Source organism: Melozone crissalis, unplaced genomic scaffold, assembly GCF_028551555.1.
Source record: "Melozone crissalis strain CALT ecotype California unplaced genomic scaffold, PUWL_Pcris_2 ptg000005l_1, whole genome shotgun sequence".
NCBI classification, from domain to species: domain Eukaryota; kingdom Metazoa; phylum Chordata; class Aves; order Passeriformes; family Passerellidae; genus Melozone; species Melozone crissalis.
Genome location: NW_026535783.1, coordinates 40412900 through 40432249, shown reverse-complemented (window position 1 = coordinate 40432249; position 19350 = coordinate 40412900). Strand labels below are relative to the sequence as shown.

Genomic DNA, 19350 nt, shown 5'->3' with positions numbered 1-19350 from the left:
GAGAGTAGTTTTAATCTTTTGTTGGCTCTAATGGATTTATCTTGCTTTTAGTTCTTCTCATGCAATCTCTGAATGCAACAGTCCAGCAAGTAAGAGACAAAGTCACTCTTTTAGGCTCACTATTCATGCATCTACTTCATCTCCCACTGTGAAGTCCATGGGAATTTTGCTATGACTGAGGACAAGGCCAGTAGACACTGTTCAGACTGAAATAAGCTAGCTTGGTTAATTCAGGCTGCACTGAGTTTGCACTGCACAAAATTAAGGGAATGTAGACTCCAGTAGGAGTAATGCAGACCAGTTTAAAGGAACAAAGAACTGTAGACCTGACAGAAACAAGACAAGGGACCGTGTCATGAAGAAAACTCTTTCCCTTTTGTATTCTCTCCCTGACCTATTTGCAAGATGATGATCATCACTCAGGCAGCACAGCTGTACTGTCTGTGGCTTTGATCTGAGGACTTCAGAGTGCTCTGTCGTTGAAGTCTCCTGCCTCCTGAACTATCCCCAGTTGTCCTTTCGACAAAGGCACTGTAGGTAAAATGAATGGATTGTTCTTTGCAACTGCTCAGGGAACATTTTCCTCTCCTTTCTGTTAATCCTATGATTCCCAGTATTGCCCTTGACCCAAATAACATCCTACAGTTAGGAGAACTCGCAGCAGTTCTTCAGCTTCCAGGACTGAGCACTGATTATATGCAGCAGAAATACCTTTCTTCAGACATTGTCAATTGCAAAAATGTACTGTGTATTGCTTCGGGTAGGTGCCTCAGGAAGGAGAGATCATCATGCCTCGTGGGCTCTCAGTCATACTGCTGGACAACAATCTGAAATGCATGTTAGAGCTTGTGGTGTCAGATTAAAGAAAAGTCAGTAACAGAAATGCTATCAGTCAAGTTGTCGTGAAAACTAGGAAAACCAGAAACTCTCCAACAACATCTTTTCAGTGTTAGAGAATCAAGGCATTACCTCATTCTGGCCAGGATGTGCAACTGAAATCATTCCCTGTGTCTTTACCAGACTTTTCACATACCTATACTGACAAAACCCAAAGAAATTCTCAAAAATTCATCTTAAATTACACAGTTCTTAGTATTCCGCCTCCTATTGGCTATTGATCCCTTCACCTCCAATGCTAACTTGGTCCTCCTTCTTTGGTTCTCTTATCAATCTTTTCCCAGACCAGGTGTCTCATCAGGGGATGATGTTTGGGGTAATATTTGTTAATGTTCATTTCTGCCATGTGCATCTTCTGGCTGCTCCCCATCCACAGATCTTAAACTCATCAGGCCTCTCCCTGAGATCAGAGTCTTTTGTAGAGAAACTTCAATTCCCCTGCCCCTGGGCAAGGGAGAACCCTTTGCTAAAGTTACATTAAAGAATATTAAAAGTCATATAATTTTCAGCAAAGTCACCTACCTCAAACCTGTTTTGGCAGAGGAAGCTTTGCTGTTTGCCATATGTTGCCCTGAAAAATGAACTATATAGTGGTTTCCAGCAGTATTTGATTTTTATGGTTGAAAAACACTATCAGCCTAATAAAAATGTGATTGTTCTGCTAGATTTTTATCCTAGTTGCTGGGGTGGAAGGGCAGAAAGATGTCAACAGGCCTGTCAGTGCAAGGGATCCAAGTGTTTCTCTCCCATCGATTTCTGTATCTCTTCCTGTCATAGTCCACACACAGCAGATACCTTATGCCAGAATAGGGTTTTATTTAAAGCAAATATTCAAAAACATAAAGATGAGAATCTCTGGAAGATGACTTTAAATAGAACAAAACAAGAGATTAACCATTTCATAAGCCAGAGGAAGATGAGGAGCTGTAACCTCAGGAACTAACTGTGCCACTGTCCACATGTCAAAAAATAGGCAGGCAGGAGTAGTTACGCCAGGAAAACATTTGCTACAGCAATCTGATGAAGGCAATGCAAAAGAAATGTGTGGAAATCACACTATGAAAAGCCAGTCCATAAAGGAGACAGAGGAGTCCTGCAACTTTATTTGTATAAAGGGAGAGCCCATCCACTGGGGCAGAGGAGTGCTGTGGGATTTCCCTCTCTCGAGCTTCCAGAGGATGCAGCTTTGTCCTCAACTCTCAGCCACATGTTGCTCCCTTCTGTTATGAACAAAATTCGGTTAATATTTTTTTGAGAAAAAAAAGTTACAAAAAAAAGGCAGCCAGATCACTGTAGCTGCCGAAGCTCTTCGTGTTTTGTTATTGTAATCACGGGTCGTTGTCGTTAATGGTTGTTTTTGTATTAGTAAAAGCCCTGGCTGGGGCGAGTTAATGGCCCTTCTCCTGATACAGTGAAGGGTGGGGACCTTCCCAAACAGTGAGGAGAAGAGACCTAGAGGGGAGGGGTTATGCAGAGTGACTCCAAGGACCAGAATGCTTTGTGGGACCCCCGACTCCAAACCCAAGGAAAGACCCCAAGAACAACGAGCCAGATAAGAGTTGAGAGACTAGAGTGATGTCTGGACGTGAGGAGCCGAGTGCTGGGCCTGCAGAGATGCGGAACATCTTCGGAGACTCTCGCCCTGACCAAGGGAGTAGCCCCCGGAGATGAGGGCCTGCTAAGACAGCCGGCAAAAGTGGAAACACCTGGCGGGGAGTACCACCCCTAAAAGGCTCCCGCGAGGACCGGATTCCCCCAGTTCTGCCCCTAGTGGACAGAGTTGTGCATATCTTCCTTCTCTGAGTCGCCCGGGGAGACGACGGGACAGTGCAGACCCGCCGAGCTACCCAATCGCTACCCAATCCTCAGCTGATCACTTTTAATAAAGGCATTAAAAAGGAGAAGAAGTCTCCTGGCCCTGTTTATTTCACCTTCCTTTGCACATTGGCTGAGGTACCAGGAAGGTACAGCCTTCCCAAACCACCTACCACATATTCCCCCCTTGAGAATGTAATTTTCCTCCAGTGTTTAAAAATTCAGGCTATCAGGGTTCTGCAACAGACTTTGTGCTGTCCCATTTGCCTATTAGCCTAAGTTCAGGAGTCAAACTAACCAGATTCTGTAACAAACTTGTGGGGCTTGAGGGTCGTAGAGACATTAAGATCCATTTCAAAGACATTAACACCCATTTCTGCTGAGGACCCTCGCCCATCAAATTGTTTGTAAAGAGATTAGCACCAATCCTTCCTATTAGAAGCAGGGCATCAACTGAATGCCTGAAAATTGCAGCATAAGCTATTTTCCAGCAGTGCATGTGAAACAAGTTGTCAGACATCCTGTAACTCCATCTTCTGGTTCATGAGAGACAGGGACAGGGGAGGGGGTAAATTAAAGGGACGTTGTTACATGAAGACAAGTCATACTCGAGGTGAAGGACACTAAGTACCATAAAGGCCAGATATATTTTTAATAATTCTTTTGTAATTCTGGTGGAAACAAACATACATTTGCACTATTTCCAATATTCTAAATAGCTGTACGCCTGGAATGGTTTTGTTTGCAATTTTGTGTTAAAAAAAATTTACCTTATTCCATAGCAGATACTGTTGGAAATTATACAACTTAAAAAAAAAAAAATTACTGTAACTTCAGTAAAGGGTTTGTTTCCCTTTGCCCAGGGGCAGGGGAATTGAAGTTTCTCTACAAAAGACTCTGATCTCAGGGAGAGGCCTGATGAGTTTAAGATCTGTGGATGGGGAGCAGCCAGAAGATGCACATGGCAGAAATGAACATTAACAAATATTACCCCAAACATCATCCCCTGATGAGACACCTGGTCTGGGAAAAGATTGATAAGAGAACCAAAGAGGGAGGACCAAGTCAGCATTGGAGGTGAAGGGATCAATAGCCAACAGGAGACGGAATACTAAGAACTGTGTAATTTAAGATGAATTTTTGAGAATTTCTTTGGGTTTTGTCAGTATAGGTATGTGAAAAGTCTGGTAAAGACGCATGGAATGATTTCAGTTGCGCATCCTGGCCATGCCTTGATTCTCTAACACTGAAAAGATATTGTTGGAGAGTTTCAGTTTTGGTGACAATATCTCCTTATTAGCATGCAAAGCCGAACTTCCATGCAAGAAATTCATGCCCAGATATTGTCTCCCAATTCTACAGAAAGGCCAGTTTAAATACACTCACTTGATTTCACCTAGTTGTGGTTAGACTGCTTTTTCTGGTGCCAAAGAAAGGTGTTATCTTCTCAGACTAACTCTGTACCAAATAAACGAGAAATTGAGGAAGGTGTATAGTTTAGGGTAGAAAAATTACTTTTCTTATATGAATTTGACTTTCCTGTTTTTTATTTCTTTCAAATTAGCTGCATATTAACTTACATTAAAACCAGACAGCGCTGTAGAAGAAAGAGAGAGGTTGATTGAACCTACTTCCTTTGCAGTTTCTAGCTCTGTGTAGTTTGACAAGCTTCTCAAAGACATCAGAATTTTACTCTGCTGCTGACTCATTGTTCAGAACACAGATCAAAATCAGCAAGGCTTTCAGATGCAACCAGTCTGGACAAGTTGTTCCCTGCAGCCTGCTGGCAGGCTGCATGCTGCACAGTGGGTTTGTGTAGCTCGGAATGTTGAGCAGATGTGTGCTTTCACCCAGAGCCCTCCTGGAGGTGCGGAGACCTTCACCATCCCTTCCCCAGGAAATGATGGGATTCGCTCCATTACTTGGCATGGCAACCAGAACACATAGTGAACAGAAGGAAATCTGTTGAACCTCAGCCTAGAAGGGAAATACAATTCACAGCTCTTCAGAGGTGATTGGTGGGGCTGAGGAAATTCACCCCATGTGAAAGTGAAGTTTAGACATTCCCTACATGGGTCCTTACAGCAAAAGGCAAAGTTTCATGCAAGCCCAGCTGCTCTTTATTGTATCTTGGGCTAGTGCAGGAGCCTAGAGAAACCTAGAGATTTGTTTAGGTACCAGCCCTGTATTGGCAAATGCAATAACAATTTGCTGCACTCTTTATGATCTCTATCACTGCCCTTATTCTTTAACATTCAGTATTGAGATCAGCCCAGAGGAGGATGCTTTTGTTGCAATGAAGGCCAGCAGGGGTTTTGACTGGAGAACAGCTGCTGTAATGCTAAATATATATTTGGAACAAGGACATGATGAGATGTACTGCCCTGCTTAATGTCCTTGCCTGTCTGTGTCTTGCTCTCTTCCTGCATTAAGGGTTTTATTATATCTCCTTGTCAGCAGAGATAATTGCCTGCAAATGTCCGCAAGCACACCTGCTACCAGACACTTTGCTATTAAGGTAATTCCAAGAAAATGAAAGCTTCAGCAACCATGCCAGCACAAGTTATTAATCCAGATAAGCCACCTTTCATGCACTGAGGACATGACCTGTTTGTGTTTCAGTCCATCTACTTCCCCTGACATTCTACAAGATTAATGTTTCTCTGGGAGATCACTGTGCTCATCTTTTCTTGATTTTGTGGCAGGCCTGGTGACGAAGAGATTTTTTTTTCCCCCTTTTCCAGAAGTGTCCACTCACAAGGCATGCATATTGGGGTTTGTTACTTTAGCAGCCCTAGATAGTTTGGTACAGGTGCCAAAGTACCTTCATGCCAGTAAACTTTCTGTAGGGCAGGAATGGTAGAGCTCACCAGGGCAGTGAGGCAGTGGGTGCATGTGCTCGGCATTACCTTTCTGTTGGCACCCAGGCTTTGCACAAACCCACTGTGAAACAACTGAGGGCGCCCTCCTTCTGCCAGTTGCTCTCTGGTCCTTCCACAGTGCCTGGTGGTGCCTGCAGAGCTGACCTTGCCACTCTATGTTTAGCTGCCAAGTGAAACCCCAGACAGTTAGAAGTGGTGTCAGCTGTGATGCCAGCTGGGAAAAGCTGGCCTTTCCTGGCCTGAGACCTTCTCACTCTAAGCATCACCTGCCTCCACTTGCTGGGGCACCATTTGTGACAGGAATTCTTTTGGATGCTGAGTAGAGTGAGGAACAGAGAGGACAGGAGTGTAGAGGGAGCCAGAGCAGTATAAACAGGCCTGAGGACAGGGAAGATTTGGCTTCACCATGCTTATCCCGGGTCTTCTCAGAACAACAACACCCTGGCATGTTTTAATAGGTTTTTAGCAGGACAGGTGGTGGGGAAAAGCTGTCCAGGAAATTTCTTTTTGGAAAAATTGCATATTAACAATCATGAATCTTTAGCAATTTCTGTTTCCAGTCAGTTTCTGGTAAAATCTTTGCTGAAAGTTATTCTTCTGAGTGGAAAGTAAAGTGAATTTTAGGGAATAATTTTTCAAAAATTCAGAAAATGGGTTTACTAATACTTTTGACTGAGGCACAAATGCTGAATCCTACAGCACATTAGCCTGGAACAAGCTAATTTTTCCAACACTCAAACTGATTTTTCTTCAACAGTCTTGTGTTTTGTGAACTTCAGTGAAACTCTTTTGAGATAGTTTTGGCCAGCAGTATGTCCTAGTTCCAGAGGATCAGACTACAATCTCTTAGTCTTGAGAATCAAGCTACAAAATTGGCAGGAGTTGGTCGCTGCTGTGAGAGACAAATTCTGACCATGACTATGGCATGGTATCAAGGTAGGCAGGCAAGCAGGCGGGCAGTGCAGTGCAAGTGCAGGACCAGATCTTCACAGGGAATTAGATAATTCTGGAAGTGATTTCCTTTCCCCCTCATACTAGTTGGTAACAAAGAATAGGAAATAAGTGGGGGTGAGAACGGGCAGTGGGAGCATTTTTTTCACTAAACCATTCACAGAATCACTGTATTTGGTTGGAAGGCATCATTGCTGGGCTCATCGAGTCCAACCTCCCTGCTTGCACAGTGCCCCCTAGAGAATGTTACTCAGGGTTGTACTCCTTCATTTTACAGCAAAATTAAACTGGGCTGCAGAGAGCCAGGAGGGAAAACCACCTGTTATATGTCTTTTTAGACATAAATTGTAACGGAATTTTATGTCAGTTTTTCCCATAGTCTTCCCTCCTGCTCTCTGGATCACAGTGTCAATTCAAGGTCCAATGAAGTGGTCTGTTTTCCCATGCTAGACAGGGCCCACCTTCCCACCCACCTCCTCCTCTGCCCCACTCAGCAAGCCCAGACCTGCTCTTTGCTCTGACACAACCCCACTATGGGGAATCCTCCAGCACAACAGAGCCAGCACATGCAGTTTCACATTTTTAGCAGCAGTTAGTGGAAGGTTGTAGCTGAGGGCCAGTATTTGCTCATCATTGCTGGTGGACAGGCAAAAAGTGATTGCAAGCAACCCAAGGGTTTGTGGGACACCTTTTCATTTGAAGTTTCATTCACTGTAAAACTGTTGTTCAAACATCCTATTTGGAGTGATTTAAACTGTCAGGATGCCGATAACTTCTCTGACTATCTTCATATTTACCTAACAAGAAATGGTTTGGTTTGGGTTTGATGCCTCAGAAGCAGTACTGTAGGTTTCATCCTGCCAAAAAACATACCGTTGTCCATAAAATAGATGTGTTGTTCAAACACTGATGTGAAAATTTGCATAAATAAGAGATGAAGGGAGGAACATCTCTTCAGGGCTAAAATCTGTACTCTTTGCAAGTTTCTGCACAAATATTTATTTCCCTGAGGTATGTGTTGACAGAAAAGGAATTCTTTGTTTTAAAGGGAGATTCTGAAGTGTTTCCATGGAAGGAAAGTTTGAATTCAGTTTTAATGGACACATTGCTTTTCTCCTTGTCAATTAACAATTCAGTTGCAACTACTTGTAAAGGAGAAAAGTTATAGTAAATGGTTTTTTCAGCACTACAGGTAGGGCAGTGAAGTACTTGCTTATGGACACATAGTAAGGCAACTTGCCTTCATTCGCCCAGGCAGGATTGTGGTGGATACATAATTTGTTTTTCTTTTCTTCCTGCTCAACCCAGTCATACAGCATCAAGGCCTGCTGTGGCACTGAAGGATTTAAAATCCTCCATTTTACAAAAGTCACTGCAGTTGAGGAAGGGATCAAATGTTAGCAAGCAGTAGGGTAAGAAAACACACACCCATAGAGCAAAGCTGTGAACACCTCCGTGTGTATGTATGCATGTTCACTCCTCAGATAAAGACTAAATGTCTTTTTACAAACTCTCCATCTCCAATCTAAATTTTGAATCATCCCACATGTGCCTCTGTGACTTGGAGCCAATTTTAGGTTTTGTAGGATGTATTTTACCTTGTTGTTCTTTGTTGCTTGGCAGGCATGGATGTCTCAGGGTAATCAAAATTCTCAGCTCCTAAGCTATCTGCAAATTTCTTTTGTTTTTAATCTAAAATGTTAAGGCTCTAGTAAAGTTAAAGATGAATGAAAAACCCTCTCCTGAGCTCACACCTTCAGCGTTGGCATGATGCCTCACAAAAACCACCTTAATTCATTGGGGAGGAGGACTTCCTGGGCTACAATGGGAGAAATATTAAGTAATAATGTCCATGTGCAATGTTTTGTAACTTGTGAAGATGGAAATTTTGGTTGATTATGAGAAAATGCTAGTATTGTTAACTTTCTTTTACTGTAATTTATTGAAGATCATTTAAATGCATAATTCACCCAAGGACAGACTAAAAAAAAAAACAACCACCACCACAAAAAAAACCCCAAACAACCAAAATAACAAAAAACAACAACAACAACAACAACAAAAAACCCAAAAAACCCACCCCCAAAAAAACCCCAAAAAACCCAGAACAAAAAGCCTAGCTGGCAAGGACAATAGACTGTGCAGCCTGGAGATTAAGCAAGGTGTCAAAGTAAAGAATGGAACTCAAAACATCTTGTGATCAAATGTATCAGTAAAGAAATGTAAGGGAACTTGATCCTGAACAGAACGACAGGGCTCCAGACATACACAGCTCCAGGTAGTTTGGATTCACATTCAGCAGTAAATGAAAAATCCTTGTCTAACAAAATCTTAAGCTCACTGAAAGACAGGCAATTTCCTTACTCTGTGTATGTACAGAAGGTAGCACTGGGACACGGCAAGAGGCAAGCAGCACGGCTTGAACACCAGTAATGATGAGCAGCGCTGCAGCCCATCACTGAAACTGGAGAAGGTAGTTAAAATACTATTTTCAGAGCAACAGCAAACCCAAGACCCAAGACAAAAGATACTGAGCAAATTGACACACTCTTCATTCTTTTTATTAGTATTTATTGTTATTGTTATTCACACTTGGACAACTCAGTTACATTAAGTGATTTATATGAAGAACTCTGTATTAGTATGATAAGGTGAGAAAGTGTACACGCCACAGTGAAACATTCTGTAGATAGTGAAGTAGGACCTTGATAGAAGGGATTATTTCCAAGAGCCTATATACAAATAAAGGTAACTTTCATACTATATACAAACTTATATTCACAAAGCATATACTGATTCAGAGATACAAGAGTATAATCTAGTGAATAATGATCCATACACTTAAACACATGAGAAAAATTGGAATTTTCAGGAGGTTGCCTGGACTTGCAAAATAAAAAATACATGGAAATGTATTTTTACTTTTAAAGTTTGAAATGAGTAAAGATGGGGGACTTCAGATTTTTCTTACAATAGGCTGAAAATTATGGATGATAAGATATGAAAACTACAAAGTGAAACAAACATGCTAGAAACACTTTATTACAAAAATAGCCTCTGATTGTCAATTATAACACACTATTTTCACATCACAATACCATGTCCTGATCTTGCCATCTTAAGTGACAGAAATAATTTTAATTCATGTAAGTCAATTCCCCAGAGTCAGGATTGCAAAACTAAAACTGCAACATAGATCTTGATAATGGAAATGAACACAAAACCAAGTGAAATCCTTTGGTATTACTTAATTTTGATGAGGGATTAAAATAATTGATTTATTTATTGGATAACCTGACCCTGGAAACTTTTTGAAAAATTGACAGAAGCAACTCATCTCTTATAAACTTACTAAAACATAAGGAGCTTCCTTTACTCTGATCTCAGTGGGAGAAAACATCAAAGGAGCAGAATGATTTAATTGCTTTATTGGGCCTGACTCTGCAAGCATTTTATTCCTTCTCCTGGGGTGAACAAGGGTAGCAGGATTGAGTCCCTGCTGCAAAGGTAGTGTGCAGCATTTTGTACAGCCCCACAGGAAAATTCAAGAGGATGAGGAGCAAACTCCCCTGACTTACTCACAGCATCACTAAGGCGAAACCAGATCCTGCTTTACTGTACATTTATTTGTCAGTGTTTGACATTATACCTTAAACAGAGACATGGAATTGATTCTTTACTTTAAAATTAATGATCCCCTTACTTAGAAACCCCATACTAGTCTTCTGGGTTCTTTATGGCTTCTTTTTGCATTAAGACAACTATGTGACAAAATAAAAATAAAAATAAAATAGTAAAGTGCACAATCTTTAAAAATGTGTACAAATTTCATTGTTGGGATTGGTTTTGTGTTTCATGAGTGGAGAATTTACAATAAATCTACATGAATGTACAGTTCATTTACCAGTCTTGAATTACTCATTCTTGTCCTGGGCTGTTTCACTTATAGCTCGTGTAGGAACGATATGGCCAATTTTGTGCCTGGTCTACCCACACTCCAAGGGATTACATGGCTTCTAGGCTGGGGCTGACCTGTGTCTGGCTGGCTGGAGCACGGGCTCAGCGCCATGCTAATGTGACAACACGACTTCGGGAGCAGACACGGCTTGCATCCAGTCAAGCAGGAGCACAGGCAGGGGAAGGCTCAAACGACCTGCACCCACCCAGGCAGACAAGTCCTGGGATGCTGCACACTGACACCCAGCAACACACTGCAGACCTACAGGATGGTCTGTCTCAGCTACAGGGCTCTGAGCCACACGTGACTGCTGCATTTGATGGGTGCACTGAACTGCACAACTTCAGTTGGGAGGTGACTCTCAACAGTTCCAATGGAAATGATGGACATCTCAATGCCAATTTTCCTGTAACTGATGGCAACAGACCCAGAAGGTCAGTTGTCATCAACCAGGCATGAAACCCATGGCTTTTGGAGGACTGGAGCAGGATTCTTCTCCACACTGTTGCAAACTATCCCATTTGATAATCTCAAAGTCACTTTCTGCAAGTATTTTTCTTCACTTTAACTTTCCAGGAATAGCAGATAAAAAAAAGAATCACCTGCTCAAACCATGCCTCAGTTAGTTGTGTCATTATTGTTTACAAGAGGTAAAATTGTTTCCAAGAATACAAGTGAATGTAATTTATCTCTTTGTACATAGCTCCCAGGACAATTAGGTTTGTTATATAACTGCATTTATGAAACACAGGAACTTAAGATAAAAGTCTCTGTCTTGTCCAGGTTAACGGCAGAATTCTTCTGTATTTCATTGGGCCAGTTCTTAGAGAAGGGATTATTTCCTTGTTATAAATAAAGAAAACCATCTGATACAGACTCATACTTGACTCAGAACATAAGTTATATGGACCACAAGATGCTATTTTAAGGATTTACTGCTGAAAGAATAATAATTAAAAAACATTGAATATCCCCTTTTTTTGCAAAATATGTAATGAAGTAAAAGACAACCAGAGAAATAATCCCTTAAAAAACACCCAAACATTAATAATATTTCTAAGCATCTATTTTTTCACTGTACTTGGATTAACTACATGTTTAACTTACCACTTTGTGGACCTTCATATCCACACACAACAGTACCATGAGTGACAGTGACCATAAACTACTTCAGAGTAGTGTATGTTGAAATTATATGGTAGGTTCATTGCCATTACAAACAAATGACACCTAGATAAGGTTGCTTGTCACCCACTGTGCTTTATGCTTCATGAAGTTTATGCAGTCAGCCACATCAACTGGATACATAAGCAGAAGCATACAGACACAAGAGCCTGTCTGCACTATAAGAAAGCACTAGCTTTCAGTAAAATAGTTAATTTAAAATACATAGAGCTTTGCTGAAAGATTTTTCCATGTCTACATGTAGTTCTTAAGGAGAGAATCTTCACACCACACTTTTAATCACACTTCTATAGCTTTTGCCAAGTTGTGACCAGGGTGGCTTATGCAGAGGGAAAACAGAATAGTTGTAAGACTCAAGTGGTATTTTGTACCAATGGGGCCCATTCTCATATTTAATTCCAATGAAGTTTGTGCAGAAGACCTTTAAAACTGGCTACAATCTGAGTCATGATCCTATTCAAATGCTACCAGAAATCCCTTCCAAAAATTGTGATTCAACACTGATTCCATTCAGAGATGATGGTGCCACAGAGGGTTGGTTTTTTAATCTGAAGTTGCATTCTTATCTTACTTCTATATTTCCAAGCTGGTGTCCTGAAAGTGCTAAGCTAGAACAGGATCTTTATCAATGCCAATTTTTCTGTTAGTTATTAATTTATACTTCATAAGGATTATGCAGAGAGCAGTAGACATTGAGCTAGTGAGCACGGGCTTACAGGCAGGTGGAAAAGGCTTCAACGCCAGTCAGCTCACTATAGAATTTGGGCAGTGTGAAGGACCAGATCCCTAGTGAAGTTATACAGAACTTTGGCTGAACAAAATAGAACTTTGATTTATAGGTATGCTTGATTTCTGGGTGTGCAATGTTGAGAAGAGTTTGTGATCCTACACTGAAATAATTATGAACAATGAGAAACACTTTATGCTGGGAAATTTGTTGAAATTGTAAAACAGGAATGTTGCAACAAGTGTGTGTGTTTCTGGCAGCATTGAGTCTGGACAACTCACTGACATCCAGTCACTGGGTTGGAGCAGCTTTTGACTGTTTTCTCAGCATTCTAGTTTAAGATTGAATTCCTTCTGTACAGGATAAGGGACTAAGCTTCTCCCTCCATCCCACTCCTCTTTACTAGCCAGCAGAGTTGTCGTCTTGTAATCAAAGAGCACATCAGCATCCAAGTATCCACAAACAGTTTACCCCAGCAGTAGAAAGGTGCCTTGGCAAGTATAATCATTGTTCACAGAAAGCACCACACAATTGGAATCTGTCCTATTACCTCTGGATCTGAGGTACCACTGGCACAGTTATTCAACCATTTGAAAAATGATCTGCCCAACAGATACAAGGCAGTGGGAGCCATGAGGTGTCTTATTCTGGAGAAGGAGAAGTTGTTTATAACACCTTCTTAGATAAAGATGTGATAGGGACAAACAGACATGGGAAAGAAATGAGACACATTTTAAGACAGTTTAGAAATGCCATTACAGAATATCAGTCCTTAATAGTGTACATAAAGGTCTTCCTATAGCTGTTGATGCCAGTTACTCTCTACTTACTATCTGTCCTCAGTGAGGCAGCAGTCTCTGCCGCTGATGCCCTCCCTGAGTGCACCAGAGAGCTCTTAGAGCTCTGAAGGTCAGGCAGGAGCTTTCCGTTTCCAGTGTGGGAGTTGTTACACCATGATGGTATGAAGTTAAAAAATAAACAAATAAAAGTAGTGTACTACATAGAGATTGGACACTGGTCTGGTTTCTTGATTTGAAATGTCAGATCAGTGAAATCTGGGCATTGCAGTATTTTGTAAGTGCCCGCATACACAGCCCTTACTTTGGGTCACTCCTATGTATGATTCCGCTTACTTGGGAAAGGATTACCTGTTTTGAGCACTGTCATCAGAAACAAAAGCATTTGATGACTCCTCTGGAAGAGATTGTACTGCGGAGTCAGCTCTGTATTTTGGGACACACGTTTTGGTTGAGGTCAGAATTTGGGTCACAAATCGCTTTAGGCTGCTGTTCTGTCAGCAGAGGGCACCACAGGTGTGTATATCCTGTGTATATACCACAGGCATGTATATCCACCCACCTTTCCATGGCTACACCCCTAGGAACAAATGTTAGAGATGGGCAGCCCTATGGCTAGTACAGGTAACGATTCTGCACCAGTGAAGGATCTTGAATACAAAGACAAGTTTTTGCTCTCGATGTGAGAAGTTCACTCTAAAAAGCACTAAGAAGTAAGAGATGTTGCTTGTTGTATGGTTAAGATCAAATACTGATTCTGCATGTAGCTAGGACTTAGGAAAATATATGAGTAGCAGACATTGCAACTCCTAGTATCCTTCCTTTATTTCATTAACATCTCACTTTTTTCTTCATGATATCACATAATATTAATATAACTAATATGAATTTTGTACTGATTTCTCTACCATTGTTTTCTGTCAAGTCCTTATTTTCTAATCATACACTGTTACATAAAAACACATATAACAGGAAAATAGTAAAGGACAAAGGGGATGAGTGAGAAACAAACAGTGTGGAGCAGAGAAAAACAGCCAAGACAAAATGTGCTGAGACTTCTGTTACACGGATATGAGAATGGCATTGCCATTGTGAGCACAATACACATATAAAACAATGATGAAACAGGTCACAGAAATGCACTGAAACTTCATGAACTCTTAATTGCACAAAAGACTTGAACAAACAAATTATGATTATCTGAAATAATTTCTTAACATTCGTTCCAGTCCTCTCATTTTTTAAAAAATCAGCCAAACTACAGAAAGTTAGTTTCTTTCTCCCTTCTTGACTTTTTCTGCTCTAGGTTTGGACCTTCTCATTCTCTCAGTATCTCAGAAAAAGGATGTTGCATATTCACTGCTTCCTTTCTTTAGACATGTACACTTCCAGCAATACTGAAGAATTTTCATGTAAGTTTCCTGCAGCTCCACTGTATTTAAATTGTGTTTCTCCTACCTAGTTTCAAGATTTATAACAGCAAATGTGAACTTCCCCAGCTTTATACAACAGCTGGAGATCTCTTCCAGCAAATAACTATATGTAGCTGTGAAGGTCCTTACACTCCAAGTAATAGTGAAAGCCTATAAAGTATATATTCACTTAGCAATTAGGCTGCCACTTTATAACTACTTCTATTTTCTTTATGAAATACTATGCATAAGCAAATTAGCCTTTTTATTCTGGCATGAAAAGGCAAACTCATAACAGCATCTGAAAGCCATTGGTACTGTTGATATTGCTGCATTAGAAAAAATGGTGTGTTCACATAGCTGTATGATGTCACTGCATGCTGCGTTGCTATTAGAGAAGAAAGATTATCCCCATTCTGGTCTTTGCATTAGAATGCAATGAAAATCTGCACCAGTTACAAAACGGTCAGGCATCATGGCTCCTTCAGTGCCAGAGTTTCTGAAACCTGAAGAGTTTTGCAAGATGTAAGAAACCACCATTAACATCCTGCTGATTGCCTTTACGGACCTGTGATGCAGATGATCAAAACACTGATGAATTCCCTGGCTTAGCTGAAATCACATCACATAAATCCACTTACGTGAAGAGACATACAAGCCCTTCTCTGTTTGTGACTCATCGCTTGGTGTATGCGTTCCACTCAGGAGTTTCAGCAGGTTATCGGAAAAATCTTGTACCAGGGTGTGTGGGGGGTGGTGCCTCCACAAAGTTAACATTAGCATTCCCCTTGGAAGAGGAGAGCTTTAGGAGCTGAGCACACAGTGTGTCTGTGTATACCACTACAGAGAAGGAGAAGTCTGCAGGTAGGTCCCGTAGGCAGAGGAGAAGCAGTAACTTTCACTGCTGCTGCGGGGACGGTGCGTGTCCAGTGCTGAGCAGCGAGGATGTTCTCCAGCAGAGGAACCCTCGGTGCTCCCAGACTCAGCCCTTCAGGCAGTACTGCAATGTCTAGCAGCAGCCATTCTTCAGCTCTGAGACTGACCCTTTATGTCCTTTTCTTTCTTTCATTCTTTCGAAATCGAGGAAGAGAAAATTTACAGATCCATGGGTTATTCCTGCTGCAATTTTCCACTGTGTTTTTTTTTCCGCTGTTTTGTTTTGACATATGTGTCTTTTCTTTAATAAATATATATGTTTTGGTTTTTCTTTTTTTTTTTTTTTTCTGTTGAGAAAAAAATAACTTTCCACTCTCCACTTTCCACTAGATGGAGACAGGACACTGGATCACTTTGTCCTCCAGAAGGACACTGACAATCAGGAACACAAAATAAAGCCCAAACATGAGTAAACCCAGGATTTTATTCATCCTCCACTTGCAGGAGGCAATGGAGAGGATGACGAAGAGCAGCATGATGAAGAGGAGGACAATCGCACAGAACAGACCATTGCTGCTGACTGTCACCGGGGCAAAGCTGTTAACCACAGCATACAGGAGCCATGGAAGAGGAAGGCTGTTAAGAAACAGAAAAATTAATTTAAAACATTGCAGAAGTCCAGAAGGGAGCACTAGAAGGTTTCTGGTGACAAATCAAAACACAACCAAAGGCTTCCTGCAGAAAATGAGGCAGGAACATGTTCAACTCTTCTAATAATTGCATAAATATAAATTGTAAGCTTTCTCATGGTTCTTGGAGAGAAAACATGGGATTTTTTGCCCCCCACTTTTCCACCAATTATAGTAGTGAATTATATATCCCTTGGCTGGCGAGTCACCTGGCATCCTGTCTGTGAAGAGGAAAACCCCTTTCATTTGTTTCTAGATTTCACACTATCTGCTGAAGCTATTTGCACACTCTTTCCAAGAGCCTGCCTGACAGGAGGGTGGGTTGGAAAGAAACATGACCTTGCCATGAAGAACCAGCACTCTGCAAGGCACTGCCTGCAAAATTTCGCCCTTAAATATCTTTGTCCACATTTACTGTATAAACCTCTGTTAAACTGTGAACTTCAATTGAACTTCAGCTTAACTTCTATTTCTGTGCTTGCTGTCATTGCATTTCTCATCTCTCACACCACAGAAGGAGACAATATCCCTCTGCAAGATGTCAAGCTGAAATAAATATTTAAGACACTGACTGGAGCTTAGCAAGCTTAGAAAGCATGAAGTGAGTTGTCAGAAGCTCACAACATTAAAACTTTGAATAAGCAGCTCAGGAGAGAATAATTTATTACAGCTGCAGTACTAACTACACCAGTCTACAGCTCAACTGTGCCATTTCTTTTGTAAATGTAGCAGACTGGTGCAGGACAAAACCATTTCCTTTGGCAGGAAGATTAAACATTTTTTTAAAGTAAGAAAGCACTGCAAAAGAGAAATAATTTTGTAATGCATGCTCGGTACTCCAAGTTGGAGGACATGGTTTTCATGTATTTTACAGGTTTGCTGCATATAGATATTTCTAAGACTGAATGCTTCTGCATTAATAGAAAATTGGCTAAGTTTTCCTACTATGTCTAACTACTGCCATTAGCTAACAGATAAAGTAAAAAATATATTACTATACATTCAAACTTCGGGATCCTTTTTTGTACCTTTTTGCAGATGCTGGTATATTTCCAGCTGTGAAAACCAGGATCTCTTCTACAATCAGGCTGTCTGGCACTGTAACTATGACTAGACCTGTTCTTCTGTTTGCATGTGATAGTAAGAAACAACCAAAGATGGAGATATTGAAAGTATGGACATGATTCTCAGTACCTCCATCCTGTGTTGAAGATGGTAATGTGGGAACAAAGACAGAATTTACCTGTGTATTTCCTGCACATTTTTGAAACACTGAGGCATGGATTACACTTTTTCTGAATCTGATCTACCTTGGTCTGAAAAGACCAAAAAAGAATTTGAATTACAACATTATGCCACAAATCATTACCCTAGAGCTGCCATGAAGCAGTGAAGTGTAAATATAAAACTTCTGCACAATCTCATGTACCTTCACATTGTCAGAGCTATAAAAAGGGTCCTTTTTGTTAACAGAGAATTGGTTTGTAATTTTGGGCTTGTCAGGTATAGAAAAAAAAAATTAATCACATGGCAACAGCAGCCTAAACCAGTTACACAAGACAATGACTTTCTGTTGTCATTACAGCAAACATGTTGAATACTGCAGAGGCACTGAATTATTCGTGATCATCCTTTATAAAGAAAGCTCTAGTATAAGCCCAGTGAGTGGTAGCAGAAAGCAAACAGCAACCTCACAAAAGTATAAAAAGCTTTGAAATTCCTTTTCGGAACAATGCCCTTGCACAATTTTAAAGTGCAATTCACTTGCCTAAGCCTCTCTGTAACATATCAAAGCAAGGATTAGGCAACAAATTTATAACATTTTTTCATGCAGACATCTACAAACTTCAGAGCACTTGCCACAGTAACATTCGCTTCCTATTTGCATTACTCTGCTTTTTAAAGATTGCTGCTTATGGGCAATACCACAGCAATGTGCTAAGAACAAAAGACTTGTTTAAAATAGACACAATTTTCTTGGTGTAGAGCTTACCCCACTGTGATGTCAAATATGTTGCTTCCAACAGAACTGGATACAGCCATGTCCCCCAGACCTTTGCGTGCTACAATAACACTGGTAATGAGGTCAGGTATGGATGTGCCAGCAGCTAGAATAGTCAGTCCCATGATTTCTTCAGTAATACCAATGGTCTCTCCAACCTAGAAGAGTTTAAATAAAACCAGAAAAAAGTTTCCTGCAGTGAAGAAATGTTTTCAACTGTCCTGGGCTTTCCCACTAGCTTGGAGAATACCAGGCAAGATCACAGAAATTCTAGTTTTCATGGATTTTCCCATGTATCAGGAGAAAGGTAAGGCTTTGAAATAGAAGCATAAGATATTGACAGGCAGTTGCTGATAGTTCTGATGCTACAAGAATGATCAAGTCCTGTGGTCAGGCCAACTAAAGCTCTCTGAGCTACTTTTTATTTAGTGAGTACTGATTTACTTTATCCATGGCTACAGCTCCTGAAATAAAGCAGCACCCAGCATGAGATAGATGGACTCTGATTAGAAATGATCTTTTACAGTGCAAAACATAATGCAGGGCTTTTATTTAGTAAGAGTATCACCTCCTTACCTGGTGTGCCCACCAGACCATCAAGTAAGAAAAGAAGGCAATCCAGCTGATAGAACCAAAAAACGTGATGGGAAAAAATTTTCTTGATGTCTGAAACAGAAAGAAGGAGGAACAGTGAAAACCTATATTGAAGGGTGATATGCCATACTCTTAATTCCTTCTCAATATGAGAGTGGCTTCTCATTTTTTCTGATGGCCTGTTCTAAGCAGCTGTTCTGATCATCATCAGATGATCAAAATACCTGTCAAGAAAAGTAAGAAACAGAAGCCCTGACATTGGTATATATGTACCTCATTCTTCCAATTGCTTCAGTCATAAAATAAGATTTCCTAAGAACTTGTATGATGACTGGCAAGTCCTGGGTTGTCATTTTTATCATTATTTGTTATGATGCAGTTTGCATATGTGTTTAGCTCAATAGTGGTTTGACTTCTAAATTTATTAATAATTTCATGTTTCTTCAGAATGAATGTTTTCAAATTGTTTCAACAGGTGCCAATATTTTTCCTTCCTACATTAGTAACTTTTTGCAACAAATTTCAGTCAGTATAAAAAAGACTGCCATATGGCAGAGCTAAAAAT

The 19350-nt window shown here is 40.6% G+C and overlaps 2 protein-coding genes across 5 annotated transcripts in view; both read right to left on the bottom strand.

The window, feature by feature from the left end:
• Nucleotides 1–19350, bottom strand: part of RPS6 (ribosomal protein S6) — a 156773-nt gene that overhangs the window by 43004 nt on the left and 94419 nt on the right. The gene's annotated exons all lie outside the window — the stretch shown is intronic.
• The window catches only part of SLC24A2 (solute carrier family 24 member 2), a 102940-nt gene continuing 99407 nt past the window's right edge, over nucleotides 15818–19350 (bottom strand). For all 4 annotated transcript variants that reach the window (XM_054284003.1, XM_054283995.1, XM_054283987.1 and 1 more), the window contains 3 exons: nucleotides 18768–18857; nucleotides 18183–18349; nucleotides 15818–16136 (listed from right to left, as the gene is read on the bottom strand). In XM_054284003.1, the coding sequence (XP_054139978.1) occupies nucleotides 15887–16136; nucleotides 18183–18349; nucleotides 18768–18857 (507 nt within the window). In that variant the 3' untranslated portion in view covers nucleotides 15818–15886. The remainder of the gene's footprint in view (nucleotides 16137–18182; nucleotides 18350–18767; nucleotides 18858–19350) is intronic.